Source organism: Pseudophryne corroboree, chromosome 1, assembly GCF_028390025.1.
Source record: "Pseudophryne corroboree isolate aPseCor3 chromosome 1, aPseCor3.hap2, whole genome shotgun sequence".
Lineage (NCBI taxonomy): Eukaryota > Metazoa > Chordata > Amphibia > Anura > Myobatrachidae > Pseudophryne > Pseudophryne corroboree.
In genome coordinates, this window is record NC_086444.1 from 1,146,668,295 (window position 1) to 1,146,691,666 (window position 23,372).

The 23,372-nt window shown below is 44.3% G+C and overlaps 1 protein-coding gene and 1 long non-coding RNA gene across 5 annotated transcripts in view; one reads left to right on the forward strand and one right to left on the reverse strand.

Moving 5' to 3' along the window:
* Positions 1 to 23,372, reverse strand: part of GRK4 (G protein-coupled receptor kinase 4) — a 402,980-nt gene that overhangs the window by 245,341 nt on the left and 134,267 nt on the right. For 2 of the 4 annotated variants that reach the window (XM_063924349.1, XM_063924340.1), the window contains exon 2: positions 2,590 to 2,685. The exons of 1 other annotated variant lie outside the window; for it this stretch is intronic. In XM_063924349.1, the coding sequence (XP_063780419.1) occupies positions 2,590 to 2,641 (52 nt within the window). In that variant the 5' untranslated portion in view covers positions 2,642 to 2,685. Of the gene's footprint in view, positions 1 to 2,589; positions 2,686 to 17,526; positions 17,548 to 23,372 lie in introns of those variants that run through there. One more of the 4 variants, XM_063924358.1, reaches the window with a different exon arrangement.
* The window catches only part of LOC134928523 (uncharacterized), an 18,784-nt gene continuing 1,797 nt past the window's right edge, over positions 6,386 to 23,372 (forward strand). Inside the window, exons 1-2 of the long non-coding RNA XR_010177942.1 lie at positions 6,386 to 6,734; positions 22,124 to 23,372. The exon at positions 22,124 to 23,372 is cut by the window's right edge and continues 1,797 nt beyond it. This is a non-coding gene — a long non-coding RNA (uncharacterized LOC134928523). The remainder of the gene's footprint in view (positions 6,735 to 22,123) is intronic.

The window sequence follows — 23,372 nt, forward strand, 5'->3', positions numbered from 1 at the left end:
CTTAGGTTGTGAGGGAACATATGGCAAAAAATTTGACTTTCCAGCCAAAGCTGTGGAGACCAGGTCCGAGAGACCCTCCCCAAACAACTCCTCACCCTTGTATGGTAAAACCTCCATGTGCCTTTTTGAGTCGGCATCTCCTGTCCATTGCAGAGTCCACAGGACCCTTCTGGCAGAAATCGACATTGCATTTATTCTAGAGCCCAGTAGGCTAATGTCTCTTTGAGCATCTCTCATATATAGGACAGCGTCTTTTATATGCCCCAGGGTCAGTAATATAGTATCCTTGTCCAAGGTATCAAGTTCCTCAGACAAGGTATCTGTCCATGCTGCTACAGCACTACATCTCCAGGCCGACGCAATCGCCGGCCTTAGTAAGGTACCTGAATGTGTATAAATGGACTTCAGGATACCCTCCTGCTTTCTATCCGCAGCATCTTTTAGGGTGGCCGTATCCTGTGACGGCAGGGCTACCCTCTTGGATAAGCGTGTTAAAGCTTTGTCTATCATAGGGGAGGATTCCCAGCGTAACCTGTCCGTTGGCGGGAAAGGATACGCCATAAGCATCCGTTTGGAAATCTGCAGTTTTCTATCTGGAGATTCCCAAGCCTTTTCTCATAACCCATTTAACTCATGTGAAGGGGGAAAGGTCACCTCTTGCCTTTTTTCCCCATACATATAAACCCTCTTGTCAGGGACTGGGGTTTCCTCTGTGATGTGCAACACATCTTTCATTGCTATAATCATGTAACGGATGGCTTTAGCCATTTTAGGCTGTAACTTTGCATCATCGCCATCGACACTGGAGTCAGAATCCGTGTCGATATCTGTGTCAACAATTTGGGATAGTGGGCGCTTCTGAGACCCTGACGGCCTCTGCGACATAGGATTAGGCATGGGCTGAGACCCCGGCTGTCCCACGGCATCAGCTTTATCCAACCTTTTATGCAAGGAAGTAACATTATCATTTAAAACCTTCCACATATCCATCCAATCGGGTGTCGGCGCCGCCGGCGGCGACCCCACATTCATTTGTTCCCGCTCTGTTTCCACATAGCCTTCCTCGTCAAACATGCCGACACAAGCGTACCGACACACCACACACACAGGGGATGCTCTATTTGAAGACCGTTCCCCCACAAGGCCTTTTGGAGAGACAGAGAGAGAGTATGCCAGCACACACCCCAGCGCTATATGTCCCAGGAATCACACAGTAACTTGGTGTTAACTCAGTAGCTGCTGTATATACTGTTTTTGCGCCAAATTTATGTGCCCCCCCCTCTCTTTTTACCCTCTTCTACCGTGATTCTGCAGGGGAGAGCCTGGGGAGCTTCCTCTCAGCGGAGCTGTGGAGAGAAAATGGCGCTGGTGAGTGCTGAGGAAGAAGCCCCGCCCCCTCAGCGGCGGGCTTCTGTCCCGCGTTTCTGTGTAAAAATATGGCGGGGGCCCATGCATATATACAGTGCGCAACTGTATATATGACCACTTTTGCCCCCCCCCCCCCCTCCCTGCGCCCTACAGTGACCGGAGTATGTGGGTTTAGTGTGGGAGCAATGGCGCACAGCTGCAGTGCTGTGCGCTACCTCATATGAAGACTGGAGTCTTCTGCTGCCGATTTCGAAGTCTTCTTGCTTCTGTCACCGGCTTCTGTCTTCCGGCTCTGCGAGGGGGACGGCGGCGCGGCTCCGGAATCAGACGACCAAGGGTGCGATCCTGTGTACGATCCCTCTGGAGCTAATGGTGTCCAGTAGCCTAAGAAGCAGGACCTATCTTCAGTGAGTAGGGCTGCTTCTCTCCCCTCAGTCCCACGTAGCAGAGAGTCTGTTGCCAGCAGATCTCTCTGAAAATAAAAAACCTAACAAAATACTTTCTTTTAAGCAAGCTCAGGAGAGCCCACTAAGTAGCACCCAGCTCGTCCGGGCACAGATTCAAACTGAGGTCTGAAGAAGGGACATAGAGGGAGGAGCCAGAGCACAGCAGTATCCAAATTCTTTCTTAAAGTGCCCTGTCTCCTGCGGAGCCCGTCTATTCCCCAAGGTCCTTACAGAGTCCCCAGCATCCACTAGGACGTTAGAGAAATTATATTGTACCGGTTAGTCTCTTCCAATAGTACTTTAATTCAGCATTTTATTTTTTGGACATGCCTTTTCCTTAACAAATGTTGCTCCAGTTCAATGGTATGATGAGGGTCCCCACCCCTGGCCCATCCCCATATTTACTATAAAAACGTTTCACAAGAGAAGTATAAAGCTGTAGTTATTGTGGTCAAGCAGGGCAAGTAATTGAGACCCCCGCTGGAGGTGTGTAGTGAATGTGATGTCTGATTGGATAAGACCTGTAGCCAATGCAACCAGGCGCCACTCTTACTCCAAAAGACCTCTCATAGCTAGTAAGAGCTTTGTAAGACTGGTCCTCTGTGACCTGCAGGAGTGATCAGGTTACAGCGCAGGTAAAGAATACACTACAATTGGGACGGTCACTATGTAAGTAATGGGGTTTCCCAAAAGTGACAAATCCCTTTAATGTGTGTCTGGGAAAATCATTGAAAGCCTGTTACCACTGCAAACCAAACAAGTATAATGTGCTCACCTACTGAACGTCGGAGCACATCACATTGGCTTACGTGCGGAAGCCTTAACATTTCCTTCCATTTCTTACTACGACCATTTCTCTTGCCACCTCCACCTGTAACAAACAAATATTTATAAATAAAGCAAAAACACTGAGCAGCATAAAATATAAACCATTCCCAATAAAAAAATAATTTTGAAAAAAAAACAAACACAAAACCAATACTTGAACAATAGCTAATTTCCTCCTTTAGGGTGTTTCTAACTAAACCGTACGAAATCCCACATCACATCCCCTTTCTGTCCGAATGATGAGAAGTGTGTCTTCTCCCAGCCTTTGAAGAAAACAAAACTTTTGTCCATCTATTGAAGGGGATACGGTCATTAGGTCAACAGTCATTGACCACTATTGGTTGACATGCATTAGGTCGACATGGTCACTAGGTTGACAGTTCAAAAGGTCAACATGAGGTTTTTGTTTTGTTTTTTAAATCATATTTTTTTTTTTTACTTTTTCATACTTTACGATCCACGTGGACTACAATTGGGAACAGCAACCTGTGCTGAGCACAGCGAGACTCCTTGCCCGAAGCATGGCGAGCAAAGCGACCCATGCGAGGGGATACGGTGCACTAATTGGGGTTCCCCGTCACTTTACGAAGGAAACGACACGAAAAAAAAGTAAAAAAAAAACTCATGTCAACCTTTTGACCTAGTACATGTCGACCTAATTACCCTGTCGACCTATAGCGGTCAATCTGTCGACCCAACGACCTATACCCCTATTGCAGTTTCCACTATCAGACCTTTTGAAACACAAAGCTAGTTAAAAACGGGGGTCACTGACGACTGTGCTAAGAAGTATTTTATATTGGGGTAGGTTGAATGTGGCCCAGAATACGGTGAAAAATAAAGTAGAATAAGATAAGGGATTTACACAAACGTCAAATCTAAAAATAAATTCCATATAATACTGTACACAGAGGTGTGCTGAAATACTAGCCTTGCCGATCCTACGGCAATGAGCAAGTATGTGCGCAGCCAAACATCGCAGGATGTCTGACAGCACATAGCCCCTAATTGAATCGGCCCCTAAATATTTAAAAATGGCAAACGGGATGACCAACTAGAATGCGGTTAAACCTGAACCCTTCCTCTGATATGCATAAAATACCAGCAGCAACAATGAACTGGGAAAGCATAAAACTGAACGCAAATAAAACAAATCTCTGGAACATAGGTCTAGTACAGCGGTTCCAAAACTGGGTGCCGCAGGTTGGCGTTCCAGAATAAATTCACATTATCTGTAGCCCATGTGATAGGCAAAACCAGCGCTGGCGGCTGCCAGTTATAAAATGTGCACAAATAAGCAGAACCCTGTCCACACCACAAAACGGACCCTAGGATGACAGGTAAGCATTCAGTTTACTTTATATAATAATATTTTCAGATTTTCTTGATTAAAAAAAATTCTAGGCCTAGAGGTGTTAATAAATAAATGCTGACACTCTAGTGTGCCATGATTCAATAAAGTGAGGGAACCGCGGGTGTAGTATAAGATGATTCAGTTTACTGTGTATAGATTAACCACATGCAGTATTGCAAAGGGTGAAATACTTTTTGTTCTTAATATCCATTCATTTATATAGCCCCAGCATCCTTCACAGCAATAAACCAAGACAACCGACTCATTCCGATGGACAGTGTCCAAATTCAGCTGGGAGTTGGTAGAATGAATCTTGGTGTCAGTAAACCGTTACATTACTGTAAAATACAGTTCACACTGTGGGGGAGATGTACTAAGCCTGAAAAGTGATTAATATCACTGTAATGAAGCACCAGCCAATCGGCTCCTAACTGCCATATTACAGGCTGTGTTTGAAAAATGACAGTTAGGAGCCGATTGGCTGATATTTATCACTTTTCAGGCTTAGTACATCTGGGCCTGTATCAGAGATCCTCCGTGTGGCTGTTGCTTTTTCTTTTTGGGTCACGAGCCACGGGGGAGAAAGGGGGGGCAGGGAGATTAGGTTGGAGAGACAGACGGCCCTTTAAATCTTGCAAAACCCCTGGCCAAACCCCTCAGGGATCCCTGCAGACATAAGGATCCCACCTCCTAGAGAGTGTTCCTGCTCTTACGTTGTCTCTGTTCTAACAGAAACAGTATCTTTTACATTCTGTAAGCTGCTTTTTCAACTAGTGCCAGTAAAAACATTAAAGCAAGTCTGGTGCCAGAATACTGCAAATCGGGGGTGGGTTTTGTCTCCCTAAATGAACCCTCATTGTTTTATGGAGACAAATCACATACGACTTAAAAAAAAAAAAAAAAATCAGCGCTGATGGAGAGAGTACTCCCCTCTATCAGGAAAAAAAAAAAGTTTCTTAATGTAACCACTTAAACACACACATTCTGTATTACATAGAAATTGAGTAACATATCCACTAATGCACACTGTAAGGATACGGTAAAGCACAGAGAGTTCTGGGATAGTGCTTTATTACAGGTCAAAGAACATTAACGTGAATAATAATGCTATTTATTATTTTACAGGAGGGGGTTATACTTTATAATACAAATAGTCAGCTGGAAACAAGGTGCATAATATAAATTGCACTTGCGAAGCATCCCATTCATTCTCAGCATGCGTATCTGCGTATGTGTCGTGTGCTGCGCACCGCAAGAGGATGATGGGAGGGATCCGGTTGGATCCCTCTCCCAAGGTGCAGTGCGACTGAAGCCCATAGGCTTCTATTGGGCAACACAATCTGAATATGGCGTTGCCCACTGCATGAAAGCCTCAAAATCTATTGCATTCCGGGGCATAGTGCATATGCGGTGCGCAGCCAAACCTACAACAAAATTATTTTATTTTTTTAGGTTTGGCTGCATATTTCAGCTTCCTGCATCTCGCACTGGATGTTTTAGAGTTTGGTTTACCTTGCCGAGCACCAAACATCGGCTAGAGGGGTGTAAGGCACTGTTGAGCAGTGGATCCTGGTTTACCATTCACCAGATGAGAAAATAATTTTGTTTTGGCGGATGCCAGGAAAAAACACTTCCTGCCCAAATGAATATTTGTAACTGCAAAATCTGGTAGAGGAGGAATAATTATGTCATTTTGGCCCCACTCCCTATGCAAATATGCTCTACCGGCGTCATATTACCACATGGGGGTGGGGTCTAATTATGTAAATGCACCAGCTCCACCCCCATTCACCATCCCCTCTCCTGGCTTCCCCTTCCAGAGCCAAAACCACCAACTATAACATTCCCTGAAATGAGATGCCCTGATGAAAATGTGAAATAAGACATTGAAATGTTGGATAAGTACCTGCCGTAGGTTCATATACAGGTATACATAATTATATATACACACACATTATATATATATATATATATATATATATATATATATACACACATACATACACACACATTATATAAAATGTATTTAATTTTAATTCTAAATAAATGAAGATCTATGCAAATTAAAAGTAAAAATTGTGTGCTTCCTTTAGGTTGATTTATTTTTATACTTCGAAACCCAACAGTTTATGAGCAGACGGACATGGAGTGTAATAGTGTCCCATCATACACAATAGGAATAAATAGATCAAAGCATAAAGCACATGAGTTATCACAGGACACAACAGTATGTACACAACACAACAGCACAGTTAGGTGCGCTCTTTAGCAGGGACTTCATGACGCCTATTTCCCACATGCTCTGCTACAGGAATAACTAGGGCTGTTCCCTGGTATAAAATGTCAGCAGGTGTGAGCGTGACCTCAGCGGTCACCGCAAAAGTATTTAACACTTAAGAATCTTTGTTTTCCGTGTGCTTAACGCAGTCAAACAGAGGTGGAATGAATTAGCTACTTCCAGATGAGAAGTAGCCAAGTGCACGAAGGTAAAAGACCTGGAATGACAGAGGCAAATAGTGATCATCCGGGAAGCACAGCCAAAACACACACTCTGCACGCAGACCTTCAGCTCTCTGCTCCATCGCCGGGCCCCATAACACACTGACCCAACGGTGAGCACCGAGAGACATCAGAGAGGAAAGCACACACGGCATGTCCTGAAATGTTTCCCCAGACATGGAAACATGGACAGCAAACAGCGACTGGAATTCCGTGTAAACTAAAACCACATACTGGAGGTAAGAGAGATCAAACAAAACAGCTTATTGCAACATTATGCAAGATATCATTTTTACATTTTATTAAAAAAAATAAAAAAGAAGGTTTATAATAGAACCACAAATGCACACAAACATACTGTACACACACATATTTACACTACCCTTTCACACCCAGGGGAAAATGTTAAAGGGTCAGAGTTGCTCGTGGTCCAGGATTTCGTTCGAGAATGGCTGAATTTTTAAAGCGGCAATTTTTACAGCAAAACCGAATGCTTTAAACATGATTGCCGCTTTAAAAAATACGGTCAGTCACCCCTAGTTAAAGTGCAGAGGTCACAGTCAGGGGCAAACAGCAACTAACATTTGTGAGTCCTGTAGTAAAACTTGGTAAAGGCCACAACCAACTGTGAAAAAAACAAAACAAAACCATAGATACATGGGGGTATATGCAATTGGCGGCGAATCGCGGCAATTTTTCGCCCGTTTTTTAATTCGACACAATTCGACCGTCGAATTCCGGCAGGTGGGTACCGGAATTCAACATAATCAATAAAAAACGGATTCGACAGTCCCGCTGTCGAAAAACGGTCGATTTGACGGATTTTGATTAGACTTGTAAAAATGTAAAAAAAAAACGGGAACCCCCCCCCCCCAAAAAAAAATGCGTGGGGTCCCCCCTCCTAAGCATAACCAGCCTCGGGCTCTTCGAGCCGGTCCTGGTTCTAAAAATCCGGAGGGGAAAACGGACAGGGGATCCCCCGTATTTTTAAAACCAGCACCGGGCTCTGCGCCTGGTGCTGGTGCAAAAAATACGGGGGACAAAAAGCGTAGGGGTCCCCCGTATTTTTTACACCAGCATCGGGCTCCACTAGCTGGACAGATAATGCCACAGCCGGGGGTCACTTTTATACAGCGCCCTGCGGCCGTGGCATTAAATATCCAACTAGTCACCCCTGGCAGGGGTACCCTGGGGGAGTGGGGACCCCTTCAATCAAGGGGTCCCCCCCAGCCACCCAAGGGCCAGGGGTGAAGCCCGAGGCTGTCCCCCCCCTATCCAAGGGCTGCGGATGTGGGGCTGATAGCCTTGAGTAAAATGATAGAATATTGTTTTTTTCCAGAAGAACTACAAGTCCCAGCAAGCCTCCCCTGCAAGATGGTACTTGGAGAACCACAAGTACTAGCATGCGGGTGGAAAAACGGGCCCGCTGGTACCTGTAGTTCTACTGGGAAAAAAATACCCAAATAAAAACAGGAGACACACACCGTGAAAGTAGAACTTTATTTCATACATGCCGACACATACATACTTACCTATGTTGACCCGCCGACTGCCACGTCTCCTGATTCGACGATCCAGGGTACCTGTGAATAAAATTTTACTCACCTGATCCAGTGTCCTGTGATTTGTAATCCACGTACTTGGCAAAACAACAAAACGGCAACCCGAACCAAACGGACTGAAAGGGGTCCCATGTTTACACATGGGACCCCTTTCCACGAATTCCGGGACACCACGTGACTCCTGTCACAGAGGGTCCCTTCAGCCAATCAGCGAGCGCAACGTCGTGGCACTCTGCTGATTGGCTATGCGCGTCTGAGCAGTCGGACAGCGCATCGCAAAGCCTTACCATTATAATTCAATGGTGGGAACTTTGCGGTCAGCGGTGAGGTCACCCGCGGTCAGCGGCTGACCGCGGGTAACCCCACCGCTGACCGCAAAGTTCCCACCATTGAAACTAATGGAGGGAGCTGTGCAATGCGCTGTCTGCCAGCTCAGACGCGCATACAGCAATCAGGAGAGTGCCACGAAGTGGCGCTTCCTGATTGGCTGAAGAGACCTTTCTGTGACAGCAGTCACGGGGGGGGTCTCTGCATTCGGGGAAAGGGATCCCATGTGTAAACATGGGACCCCTTTCAGTCCGCCTGGTCCGGGTGTTCGGTTTTTTTTTTTTGCCAAGTACGTGGATTATAATAAAAGACCACAGGACACTGGATCAGGCGAGTATAATTTTATTTTCAGGTACACCGTGGATTCTACTTGGACAAGTGGACAGAGGTCGGCGAGTGAACATAGGTAAGTATGTGTGTGTCGACATGTGTGAAATAAAGTTTTACTCTCACGGTGTGCGTGTCCTGTTTATATTTGGGTATTTTTTTTCCAGTAGAACTACAGGTACCAGCGGGCCCGTTTTTCTCCCGCATGCTGGTACTTGTGGTTCTCCAAGTACCAGCTTGCGGGGGAGGCTTGCTGGGACTTGTAGTACTACTGGAAAAAACAATATTCTTTCAATTTTCAAAAGGCTATCAGCCCCCATCCGCAGCCCTTGGATGGGGGGGGACAGCCTCGGGCTTCACCCCTGGCCCTTGGGTGGCTGGAGGGAGGGGGGGAACCCCTTGATTGAAGGGGTCCCCACTCCTCCAGGGTACCCCGGCCAGGGGCGACTAGTTGGATATTTAATGCCACGGCCGCAGGGCGCTGTATAAAAGTGACCCCCGGCTGTGGCATTATCTACCCAGCTAGTGGAGCCCGATGCTGGTGTAAAAAATACGGGGGACCCCTACGCTTTTTGTCCCCCGTATTTTTTGCACCAGGCGCAGAGCCCGGTGCTGGTTTTAAAAATACGGGGGATCCCATGTCCGTTTTTCCCCCGGATTTTTAGAACCAGGACCGGCTCGAAGAGCCCGAGGCTGGTTATGCTTAGGAGGGGGGACCCCACGCCATTTTTTTTTTCTGACTTTTACCATTCCATTTAAAAAAAATAATAATAATATTTTTAAAAATATATAAATACTACTTGTGCCTCCAAAATAGACAAACCAAGTACCTAATCCCTTCTAATATAAATAGATATGCTATTACCAATAAAAAAAACACAAAAAAAAAACATGTTTTTAAATTTTTTTATTAGATTCCGCCAGCAAAGTGTGGCGGATTGAAAATGACGAATTTACTGTCTAAAAGCACTGTTGTCGAATTTACAATCTTCAATTGAATATACTTTTGTCAAATTGCCGCATTTGTACCATTGCAGAAATGTATAATTTGACAAATGTCGAATTTCTAAAAGTCGAATTTTGAAAGTCCGTTTTTTTGACTAAAAGTACTGAATTGCATTGTCGAATTTTTTTTTGTTTTGGGGAAAATGTCCCTTTTTCGACATTTTCGGGAAATCGACCGCAATTGCATATACCCCATGGTGTTTCCGTAGAGGCTACAGGGTCCTACCAGCAGCGCACTCCTACACTTCATGCTACTAGGTGACGCCAGTAAACTGGAAACCCCCCTAGGTTTGCCAATGCATGGGGAAGAGTAGGAGTTAAACAGAAGTAGCCAGGGAAGGAGCATTAAAAAAATAATAATAAATAAACAACAATAATGACTTTGGGTGTCTTGATAACATGCCAAATAAACATTCTGTAATGTAGCCGGTGACACTATGAAGTCTGGCTAATGTTACACTTATCTAAAGAATTTGTCATCTGCAGTCGTTTGCATATTATTGACACTTGGATAAGTATCACATTCTCATTATGCAAACTTCACAATTTAACAAAAATAAAACCAATCCTGTGTTGCCAAAGCCAAGAGATATCCAGGCCCATGAAACAATTTTCTAAACCATAAAGAGCATCCCAGTTATATGGGTGAAAGGGGACAGGAGACCTCCCAAAGATTTTAGGTAACTCCTGAAAACTCCTAAGCAACTGTGATCTACCTTGTAGGATGCAGCAAAGTCTTTTATTTGAGCTTCATTTACACGAAGCAACTGCGATTGTCACCTCACAACAGAAGGCAGCAAATGCAGTCCCACAGATACAGTAAATCCTCTCTCACACTGTACACTGAATGCACAATAATTTTGGTCAGCGAAGAGGAAATAAATATGAAATTGCTCATGTGGCTTGCCAACTACAAACCACTGATTACAGCTGCCGACATAAGCTCATTTTCTTATTACAAGGACAGGCATTTATTTATTTTTTAGTTTGGTTATGTTAAAATTCATTTAAAAAATTGTAGTAAGAACATACAGCAAACTTTAGAGAGAGATAAAGTACCAACCAACCAGCTCCGGTCATTGACCGCCTGTAACATGAAAGGGATGCAGTCAATTTACCTCCAATCAAAATCCCGACAGTCAAAATACCGACAACCACTGACCGATGGTCACAATACAGACAAGGTAAAAATACCGACATGTCATTAAAAAGGTCTACACGGTCAAAAAAAAAAAAAAAAAAATCAACAAGAGTTTTTCATGATTTTTTTAATTGAAACAGACTTGTTCATACTTTACCATCCAGGTGGACCTGGGAGGGGACACAATACACTTATATGATGTCCATGTCGACACACAAACATTTTGGGGGGGAAACCTCATGACGACTTTTTGACCTGTTGCGATTTTATATGTCGATATTTTGAACGTGTCATCATTTTAAATGTCTGTATTTTGACCATGTCGGTATTTTGACCTTGTCAGTATTTTGACCATCGGTCAATTAATGTTGATATTTTGAACACTGGGATTTTGATTGTAGGTAAATCATACTGACCCCACATGAAAGGAGCCGATTGGCTGGTACTTGGTTTGATACATCTCTCCCTAGCTGAGCAGGATCAAAATCTGACAGATTCCCCGTAGTTGGGATAAAGAGTGCAGACTATTGGCAACAGAGCTTTCAGAAACGGCACAGTTAGGCGCTGTGCCTCCCTGACAACATAAAAACTACCAAATTACTATGATTTTTTTCTTTGCATTTAATTTTACAGAATACAACCAAGGATTCCAGTGCTAGAACACAAATGAGGCCTTGTTCATACTACAGTACATACTAGTAAACATTAATCCGAAAGACAAAAAGTGCAGAGATAGAATGAAGGTGCCACAGCATAGTGTAGTATATAAATGGCAGCTGCTACGCTTGCAGAGTTTAGTTTGATACGGTTATTGTTTTGTAGTGTGTGTGTGTGTGTGTGTGTGTGTGTGTGTGTGTGTGTGTGTGTGTGTGTGTCTGAAAAAGCATCTTAGTCGCAACATAGTGCCACTAGAACGCACAAGGAGACTGTGCCGATTTGATATGAGACATGCGAGTCTCTGAATCCGTACATGAAGTGCTATCAATGTAGCAGCAGCAGCTTTTTCCCAATACAAGTTCTGTTCTGTACAAGACACAGACTCCGTCACACACAATATATACAAGTGTCACATATCAAATTAATCAGAACAGTCTTCTCGTGCGTCCGAGCATTGTGTTGCAATCAAGATGCATTTTCAGCAAAAAAAGACCGCCAGACGTTAGCAAAGTTGCACGAAACCCGGCGGCTCACTAGCGGCAGGCATCTAGCGCTGCATGGCATATTGAGGATGGATGTATGAGGACACATCTGTAACTGCAAGCCTAGCTATTCAAGAGCGGTTACTTTAGGAAATTTTAAGTGATTTAGCATTGCATCGAATACAAATTCCCTCTGCCCTGTTAATTGGTTACAGAGGTTGACCAGGTGGGTCCACATTACCGGTAAAAAAAAAACAGGGGGCTCAATAAAAAGATCAATACCCAAGGACTAATACAAGGAAGGAAAGGGGTTGTGAAAATCATTTATATGATTATGAAACGAGATCTTAATACCATAGTTATAAATGAGAGGATGTGGGACCGTTCCCATAAAGAAGCAATGTAAATGAATAAACAACAATAGAATCACACAGACGTTTCCTTGCTTGCTATGGTATTACAGCACCTGTCTTTGGGGGTCATTCAGATCTGATCGATGGGCAGCGTTTTTAGCTGTGCAGTGATCAGATAGTCACCGCCTACAGGGGGGGTGTATTTTCGCTGTGTAAGTGTGCGATCGCATGTGTAGCAGAGCTGCTAAAAATCAGTGTGTGCAGTCTCTGCGCAGCCCAGTACTATCTCTTCCAGTGCAATTGAATCCTGCTGATCGGGGCAGGAGCGGACGTCACACATCCTCCCTGAAAATGCTTGGTCAGTGGCCACCCACAGATGGCCTCTTCCTGTCAATCACCTTGCAAACGCCCTTGCGATCGGCTTTTTCGCACCATCCCGTCGCTGGCACCATGCTTGTTGATGTTGACTGACGCGCCTGAGGTGCATACGCATTCGCAGTTAGGATCTGATCTCCCGCTGTGCGAAAACGCACAGCAACGATCAGATCTGAATCACCCCCTTTGGACGGATTTCCCTGCTACATCGCTTCAAATCGAGATGGTCAAAATATTAAAAAAGAAAGTTTAAAAAAAAAGAAAAGAAAAAAAAACAAAGGCAGCAAGCAGACAACAAGAAACAAAAAAGGTACCACAACGGATTGTATATTCCAGTGGCCAGACACTAGTACTACACATAGGGGTATATTCAATAACTGTCGGAAGCTGCCGTCTTGTCGGAAAGAAGGCAGCTTCCGACAGTTTTAGGTCGGAAGGGGTTCCGACCTATTCATTAGTGCCCCATTTATTCCGACAAGTCGGGGAACCCGACTTGTCGGAATGCACGTTGATCAGCGGCTTCAGCCGCTGATCGGCATGCATTGTTGGAAGCGGGGCCAAACCCGACAGGTTTTAGCCCCGTTTCCGACAATCTCAATCCGACTTTAAAAAAAGTCGGATTGAGATGAGTGAGCTGAGAGCAGGAGACGGGAAAGCAGCAGGGAGAGCAGGGACCCAGCAGCAGCAGCGTCCACCCGGCTCCAGCAAGCGAGGTCCCGCTTGATGGAGCCGGGTTGACGCAGCCGTGAGCCTCCGCTGCTGCAGCCGCTGCTCCCCCGTCTCCTCCTCTCCCCCTCCCCATGCATATTTTGCATGCAGAGAAAACCCTAACTGTATGTACACTGCGATATCGACCTCAGAAAGGACAAAACACCTCTTAGCTCTAAAGTGTTCTGCCCAACCTGAAGTGCAACATGGTTTTGCTCATAAATCTACATCAGTCCCCACCTCTTATGTCTTACAAGCGGTGTCACCACAAACCAACCTCAACAGCAGCAACGCTAGAGCAATAAAGTTTTGAAAATCAGTCATTAAACACGCACAAATAAATAAAGGTGGCAATACAGAGGTAAGAAATAAAACACAAATCACAATAGGAGTTCTTTAAAGAGAAACTCAGCAGCGAGGAATAGAGTCTGTAGACAAAAATGTGACATGTAAGCTTTATAAAAAGAACCTGATGGTATTATGGTTAGCATTACTGCCTCACAGCACTGAGGTCATGGGTTCAATTCCCACCATGGCCCTAACTGTGTGGAGTTTGTATATTCTCCCCGTACTTGCGAGGGTTGCCTCCGGGTACCCCTGATTCCTCCAACAAAAAAAGATATATATATATATATATATATACACACACATATACATACATACATACATACATACACATACGCACACACACTAACTACCACAAAACCAGGATTTTCGTCAAATAACCTAAAGTTCCATGACACGTGCCAGCAGACGTAATGCCAAGTTACACCACCAGCTTAATATCCTAATTACAACATGGAAATCTTCTCTTATTGGCGTTTAAATTGATGTGGATACTGAAAACATTTATTGGTCTCCCCACAACAGAGAACCAAACGACAAGTAAAAGAATCTAATATGAAATATTTACCAGTTGCTCAGAAAACAGTCACACAATTGAGGCTTCCAGTGTGGTGTTATTCCTCTGCTGTGTCTACATCTCAATGAAAAAAAAGAGTCACTGTACATATTTTGGACAACCTCCGTGTACAGTACACCTTCTCAATTTCCCCTTTCTGTAGAGGGGCACTGTGACCGTATCACACGTTACACAGGACCTGGCCAATTAGGGGATGCCCGCTTACCGTCAGTAACAGTCTATTACTGACTCCACCCACTATGCAGTGGGCGGGTACTATGCTGCCACCACCTTGCCGTTGCATCTGGAACAACGGTTCTGCTCTGTATGTGTCGACACGCTGTCTTACCACACCTGTGTGGTGATGACGAATCCCCACTAGTTGCTTGCCCAAGCACAGCACGGTAGCAGACGGAAGGCGGAGCTTGGAGACGCTGGGTGTACCCAAAACAGCCTGAAGAATGGAGCTATGTTTGGCATAGCCCTGCAGGTCACAAGATGAAGCGGTCGTCTTGAGGCAGAAGATGTTTATTTGTCCAAATAGTTCTGAAAAGAACTCCGCAATACAGCAGATGTTTACAGCAGAAAGTAGATGGTATAAACAGGGCAGTAGCCCTCCTTTTATCTTACTCCAATACACATACCGCAGGTGGTAAGCCCACCCTAAGTCTTTTCCATCCAATCAGAATAAACTCCATCCTTTACCACCTGGCAGTTAACAATTCGCCTTTGATACACTTATCACATAGCTTCAAAATACGGTTTGTATTTGATTTTTCAAACAAAGATTCCTCTTCCCTTTCCTGCATATACCATTCAGGACTCGTATATCAATCAAACCAGCTACATAAACAAATATAGGTTCCAAACCCAATACGGCACCTTACATATGGAATAAGGAAATTCCCTGTGATTAACACCTTTGTCTAAGGGACTTACACTTTCAGCATATTACCTGGGATGCGGTCAAGATCCCGCCGGACAGAATCCCGGCGGTTGAAATACAGACACCGGAATCCCGACCACCACAATCCCGACATATTCTCCCTCCGTGGGTGTCCACGACACCCATAGAGGGAGGATAAAATAGTGTGCTGAGCGTAGCGAAGCACCGTGCCCGCAAGGGGCTGCGTTCCGCTCGCCACCCCTGTCGGGATTGTGCTGGTCGGGATTCCAGTGTCGGTATTTCGACCGCCGGGATCCCGTCCAGCGGGATTTCGTACTGATCCCTATTACCTGCCGTGCAACATTAAAAGGTTTTGTCATTTACCAGAACTGCTAGGAGATGGCAATTAGCATCCCATCTCCTAGCCACAGAAGATAGTGGATCCTTATTCAGGCATATACGTGCACTGTTTCCCTTTTAAAACACATGTGAGCACATCTTACATATAAATACTTTTAAACATGCAATCCTACAACAGTGCACAGAGCTTTACATATGACATGTTAAAACATATTTCAAAACTGGCGGCAAGCACCCATTGCCTCTGTAAATTGGCGCCGGGCAAGGAACGTTAACCCCTTCAGCACCGCGCCGTCATTAACCATGTGCCTGACAGGATCTCCGGCCACAGGCATCGATTAGATAATTTGGTAACTAAATGGCTTGCCAGAAGGAGGAAACTAAGTTTTAATAGGGGATCATCGTAGGCTGCACAATGTTTCCAGGGCGACGCTGGGCTGGCATACAGAAAATTTGTTAACCCGGATGGGCTGGCCAGCTCAGAGTCCAGATCTTAACCCTCATCTGGGACTAACTGGAGTGACAGGTGCATTCTAGACCGATATATCCTTCTTCAGTGTCACAGTTGGTCACTGTACTTAAGGCGGAATAGCAAAACATACCGCCTACTGTTGTCCAGGAACTTGTGGACAGTTTGTCAAGAAGGGTATCTGCAGTAATCACTGCACGTGGTGGACCTACAAAGTAAGGACGTCGATAAAATTATGATGATCTTTTAACGGTCAGACACAGTGTGGGGGTAATTCCAAGTTGATCGCAGCAGGAAATTTTTTAGCAGTTGGACAAAACCATGTGCAGTGCAGGGGGGACAGATATAACATGTGCAGAGAGAGATAGATTTGGGTGTGGTGAGTTCAATCTGCAATCTAAATTGCAGTGTAAAAATAAACCAGCCAGTATTTACCCTGCACAGAAACAAAATAACCCACCCAAATCTAACTCTCTCTGCACATGTTATATCTGCCCCCCCTGCAGTGCACATGGTTTTGCCCAACTGCTAAAAAATTTCCTGCTGCGATCAACTTGGAATTACCCCCAGTGTATCAGTGAATAAGTCTTTATGGGGTCTATTCATGAAGCAGTGAAAAGAGCAGAGAAGGTGCCCATGGCAACCAATCAGCATTGAAGTAACATTTATAATTTGCATACTACACAATTGTACGGAGCAGCTGACTGGTTGCCATGGGCAACTTCTCCACACTTTTCAATGCTTCATGAATAGACCCTCTAAACACAGTATCTATAAAAGTAAAAACACATCCGAAAAATTTTACTACCAGATGTGAGCAAGTGAATACCTTTTAGTCGTGAAGTGGTTAACCAGCAACAATTTTAAAATGAGCTCATCTTATGGGGCCTACACATCAGGCAGTGTATTGGGGCAATTCCCGATTGTGCTGTTGATTGGGTCTGGTCACCTGCAACATTTTTGGAAATCTTCAGTTCACTAATTTCGATCCAAACATTATCTGAATCAGCAAGTCAGGGGTTTTTAACATGAAGGATTTTGCCGAAACCCCAACAAGTTGCCAATTGGCAGATCGGATCGCCATTGGCAGACTGGTGAATTGGCCTGTAGATGTGTAGCCCGCATGAGGCCCCAGCAAGACAAGGCAATGTAAAGCAAATACTGAATCGTAATTAAATCAGATTCTTTCACAGACACTCAGCGGTCTTGTTACAGGGTAAACGCAGAAGAAGTGGGGGAAATCACACATAATATATTTATAGAAGACTATATATATATATATATATATATATATATATATATATATATATATATATATACACACACACACACATATTATATATATATATATATATATATATATATATATATATACACACATATATATATATATATATATATATTTATTTTACTGTGCAGATTTTGTGCGCTCTGTATGTTTGGCTTCACTAATGTGGAACTGTGTTCCCAGGAGTCACCTTGTTCACGTAATGCTTGGCCTTTTCTTTCTGTTTATACATCAGGGAGGAGTGACATCCGAAAAGGCGCTCAGGGACGTCATTACTAAGCATGCAGGGGGATGCGAGAGCGGCTCTCCCGGGCTTTCAAGGGACATCTGTGCAAAAGCTGCTCTGCGTAACGTCACAAGCAGCATCACCACTGGGCACTCTACCGTGAAGAGCGTTGTGGGTTTTTTGTAATGTAAACAACTTTCTTAAAACCTTACACGATATTTACATTGGCAGGCAGTTCTGCTGTCACACACATGGCAGTCACTGCTGATGTCGCAAGAATGCAATCCTTGGGGAAAATGAGAGGCTCCTGGTATAGGGCGAGATTTATCAAACCTTCTAAAGAGGACAAGTGGAGTGTCGTCCATAGTAACCAGATTGTAGCTATTTACAGAATGTACTACATAAATGATACTGCAGCTTCTCCCTTACACTGTACCCAACCGAGGCTTCAATCAGGCGCACTTTGGCATATCTATAATGGGTGCAGGTTGTGCACCCATTTTTTTAATACTCACCCCTCCGGAGAACCGTGTAGACGTCACCGGCGCTGTTAAAACTCTGTGAAAATGGCACAGCGGACATTTGCACCGAGTTCTGCGCATGCGCAGTAGAGAAATCACTGGGAAAATGGCCGCTGTGCACATGCGCAGTAGAGTCTGAGCCCACTAGAGCTCAGACTCTACAGCGCTCCCGGCAGAGAGGAGAAGGCCCAAATGGAGGCGACTAGACACGGGCCTCCTCCTCTCTTAAAGCGCCCCCTGCAGGTGCGCATACTGCAAGAACCCTTAATTTTCTGCTCACTCTCGAGGCGCGAACAGAAACGTAGGAAAAATCCAGCTTTTCGCACATTTTTCTTTTACTTTAGACAGGTTTAGTCACGTTCGCGGCTAAAACCCGCTGCTTTTGGGCACCATAAGCGCAAAAAACAATAGGCATCAGACAACAGAACGAACATCTAAAGTGACAGGCATTATACCGCGACAGGACGTGCTAAAATATTTAATCACCCCCTTTAACCCTGTATACCACCTTGTCCATTTAAATGGACATTATTAGACAATATATTGGGGGTAATTCCAAGTTGATCGCAGCAGCAAGTTTGTTAGCAATTGGGCAAAACCATGTGCACTACAGGGGGGGCAGATATAACATTTGCAGAGCGTTAGATTTGGGTGGGTTATTTCGTTTCTGTGCAGGGTAAATACTGGCTGCTTTATTTTTACACTGCAATTTAGATTTCAGTTTGAATACACCCCACCCATATCTAACTCTCTCTGCACATGTTACATCTGCCCCCCCTGCAGTGCACATGGTTTTGCCCAACTGCTAATAAATTTGCTGCTGCGATCAACTCAGAATTAGGCCCATTGGGGGTCATTCCGAGTTGTTCGCTTGTTAGCTGCTTTTAGCAGCATTGCACACGCTAGGCCGCCGCCCTCTGGGAGTGTATCTTAGCTTAGCAGAATAGCGAACGAAAGATTAGCAGAATTGCTACTAAATAATTCTTAGCAGTTTCTGAGTAGCTCCGGACCTACTCACAGATTGCGATCAGCTCAGTCCGTTTAGTTCCTGGTTTGACGTCACAAACACGCCCTGCGTTCGGCCAGCCACTCCCCCGTTTCTCCAGACACTCCCGCGTTTTTCCCTGACACGCCTGCGTTTTTTTTCAAACACCGGGAAAACGCTGAGTTGCCGCCAAGTAACGCCCCTTTCCTGTCAATCATTTACCGAACAGCAGTGCGACTGAAAAGCGCCGCAGAAGCCACAGCAAAACTGCTAAGTTGTGTTAAATAACTAAGCACATGCTCCCTGCGTGCCTTGCGCATGCGCAATTTGCAACAAATCGCAGCATAGCGAAAATCGGCAACGAGCGAACAACTCGGAATGACCCCCATTGTGTAGACTGTATTGTGATGACTGTTGCCACTCAAATCCCAATGTGTATGAAAATACTGTGAAAATGTCTCGGCAGATGGCAGCACCAGCTTGTAACTGGCGCTGCGAGTTTGAAAGATGGCTTCGCCCAGAGAGATTGTCGCAAGGCGAGTATCCCACTTTACCAGTAATACTTTATCAGATTTCGGCAAAATCGTTATGCAAACAGTCATTGAAAGACACTGAATTAGAACAAACTGCAATGTTTTGTACGCGCTAATACCGACTTAGCGCACATTTCGTCTTGCCCCTCAGGAGGCTGCAGGAGTATTGGGGGGCAAAGAGTGTCAGGGGGCAAAGAGTGGGGTGGAGCAGCAGATAAAGAGGGAGCAGACCAAGGTGACCCGGCATATGTTACTAGTATTTAATCATTCATACAGTAACAGCCTGTCTTATTGGACGCTTACGGTGTAAATCATGCCTGGCCAACCAATGGCTCTCCAGCTGTTGTGACACTTCATATCCCAGGATGCCCAGTAACAGATTTAGCATTCCCTAACAGCAAAATGGTGACAGGGCATGCTGGGACTTGTAGTTTCACAACAGCTGGACACCCACAGGCTAGTCAGGCCTGGTCTAAATTAACAAACATTCCAGGTCAGAAGGAAACCCATGAACACAGCCCACTGAGTCAGCAATGCTAACCACCTTGCCTTCCCTGTTATAAGATCTTATGAGCTGGGTGCCCACTCAATTAATGAACAATTGTATTATCACCCTTTATTAAGTAACAGTCTAACGTAAAAGTTAATGGATAAATAACTAATTTCCAGAAATGTTTGTTTCTGGAAATGTCCCTATACCTCAGTATTGAGCAAAAGCGCAGTAAAATCCCTTCTTCTACTAAGATAACGTCATGAACTGATTTCTATTAAAGAAGAGTAAACATGGACTTAATGACATACCTGGGGTTTGCATTTCAGGTCCTCAGGACGGTTTATATTGTTCAGAAGCAACTGAACTGAAAACTATAAAATGTTTGACAACTGGGTTGTTAGCAGTGTTCTGAGAACTTTGGGTCACGTTTGGTGAGTGAGCCTACTGTAGAGGCAGAGAGGAGGAGGAGGAGGGTCAGCAGCAAGAGTCCTGCTGATTACATTAATGGCTGATGGTGCGCTGCTTGCGGTCCTGCACAGTATTCCCACAGCCAACTGGAGCTCAGTACAGAAAAAGACAGAGGCAGATGTATAAAGTAGTGAAAAGAGTGGAGAAGTGGACCAGTGGAGACGTTAATTGGTTGCTATAGGCAACTTCTCCAGTGGACTACTTCTCCATTCTTTACATCAACCTCATACAGCTCTATCAGCCAGCAATAGCTTGCACTGCCAGATACGCTATTTTCACAGCAGGCAATTTTTCTCCCATACTCCTCCTTGCTTTGCCACTTCTATACAGTAAGGATTAGTTGGGCACCGGGCGGAAACTTGCACTGGGGCCCTTTCGTCTCATTACAACATGGTATAATAAATATAAATGAGACATACTGTATACAGATTATACACACACATATATATATATATATATTATATACACATATATATATAGATAGATATATAGATATAGGAATCGCAAGTCCGGCACTCCATGCTTCAGGCTATAGCTGCGGCGGTGCCCTCACAGTGATGGGGTATAGGTTGCAAAGGTGCGGCACTCATACCAAATAACGAACACTCGAAACCGTGGTCAGGTTGATACAAACCTGACCACGGTTTCGAGTGTTCGTTATTTGGTATGAGTGCCGCACCTTTGCAACCTATAGATAGATATACATATATACACACACATATATATATATATATATATATATATACACACATACATACATAAAATATTCTACATAGGTTTAAAATTAAATGGGCTATTTGTAGAGTACACAGATTAGAGACCTGTGCAGCCAAGCACGGGCTCTGTATGAAAAGCCTTATCGCCAGCAGCAACCTATTATGTGTCTGTGTGAAGGCATCATAAAAGCAATGAAGTGCATGTCAATCCTGCCAGCGTCAATATTTCGGATGTTTCCAAGCTGTCCCCATTAAACAGGCAGGAGTAAATGACTTTTTATTGTGCAGCCAGCAGAGTTTATACAGGGGAGTGGGAAGTCCGCACCATTACAAAGGAAGCAATGAGCAGTTTGTAACTGCAGTGGGTGCAAAATACCACACTGTGCAAACACGCTAAGTGCACGGTTTCCCAGGGATGCCTCCGTTATCTGGTCAAACATGGCCTGCGCCACCTTAACCCTTTACACACCATTTTCCAAACCCGTTCTGTACATCCCTATACCCCCTATATATATGGTCTGTAACATTATGCCAATTGACAGTCTCCAACTGTCCCAATTACAAGTATAATATTGGTTACAGATTCTGATAACAGGAAACAAAACCTCCAACTGACCCTCTACAGGATATTAATTATTATTGTGATGTCATATACTAGTAACAAATTCATACTACGCGCCATATAAATATTATCCAGCTACAGAATTATTACATACAGGTCATAAAAATCAGCTGGGTCCACCTACAGTACTCTTATGCGGCCGATTCCCTGTTCTGCCGATGCCATCGTCAATCTATCAGGGGGAAAACCAGCAATTCAACAAATTCTTTTTTTCATTTTTTAGTTGGAATCATCATATTGAGGATTTCCAACATGTGGAGTTTCCCAGATCCCCCGACCCAAGCACTGGCAAGACTGGGAATTGCTCAGATACCTGCAAGATGTACGGGACCCACTATTTCAGCAAGACTGTGGAGCAAGTTTGCAACTGTTGCGGAACATTGTTACACTTTAGTAGCAGTGAGCATGGTGACAAATCCAGCAAACAATCAAGCTTAACGAATGACTATAGATGCACCCGTCCTTAGCAACAACAAAAACAAAAAATATCTGGACCTGGAGAGTGACACAGAAAACTGATGTCTAGAAAGACGGTGGTTCCGTAAAATAAACATTACAATACTTAATAAGGAAATTCCATCGATTGAAAGTGGGATACGGTCACTAGGTCGACATGGAAAAAGGTCGACATACGTTTTTTCCATATTTTTTTTTGCATTTTTTGAACTTTTTCCTTCTTTATGATCCACGTGGACTACGATTGGGAATAGTAACCTGTGCTAAGCGCAGCAGTAGCAAAGCCAGGCACATTGCCCGAAGCATGGCGAGCGAAGAGAGGGGACACGGTGCACTAATTGGGGTTCCCCGTCACTTTACGATGAAAATGACACCCAAAAAAGTTAAAAAACAAAAACAAAACTCATGTCGACCTTTTTTTCATGTCGACCTAATCACTGTCGACCAATAGTGGTCGACCTAATGACTGTCACCCTAATGCATGTCGACACATCGAACCACACCCACTGAAAGCTTACAGGTATTGGTTGCTACGTACCCTCCTTCAACTTTTACTAATCATATTGCTTTTCCCTTTCTGGCTGTCCGCTGCGCTTCAGTCATGTTTTAAATCAAAGGGGCAGATGTATTAAGCCTGGAGAAGTATTAAAGTAGTGATAAGTGCAAGGTGATAACGCACCAGCCAATCAGCTCCAATATGTAAATTGACAGGAGCTGATTGGCTGGTGTGTTATTACTTTCCATTTATTACTTCTCCAGGCTTAATACATCTGCCCCAAAGTTACCTATTTTTTCCCCACCCTTGATAAGACGTACTGTATCACCGCTGTTCTCTCTGCATTAGCTATCCATAGAAGATAGCTTTGGGTCCTATTCATGGCAACACAAATAAAACTATACCCAAAGCTATAACACGTAGATATCAAACATGAATAAATAAAACATGCAGAGAAAAAGCCATCTGTTCTCAGTAATAGTTATAGGAGGACATGATGCACAAGCCAATATACTGTACG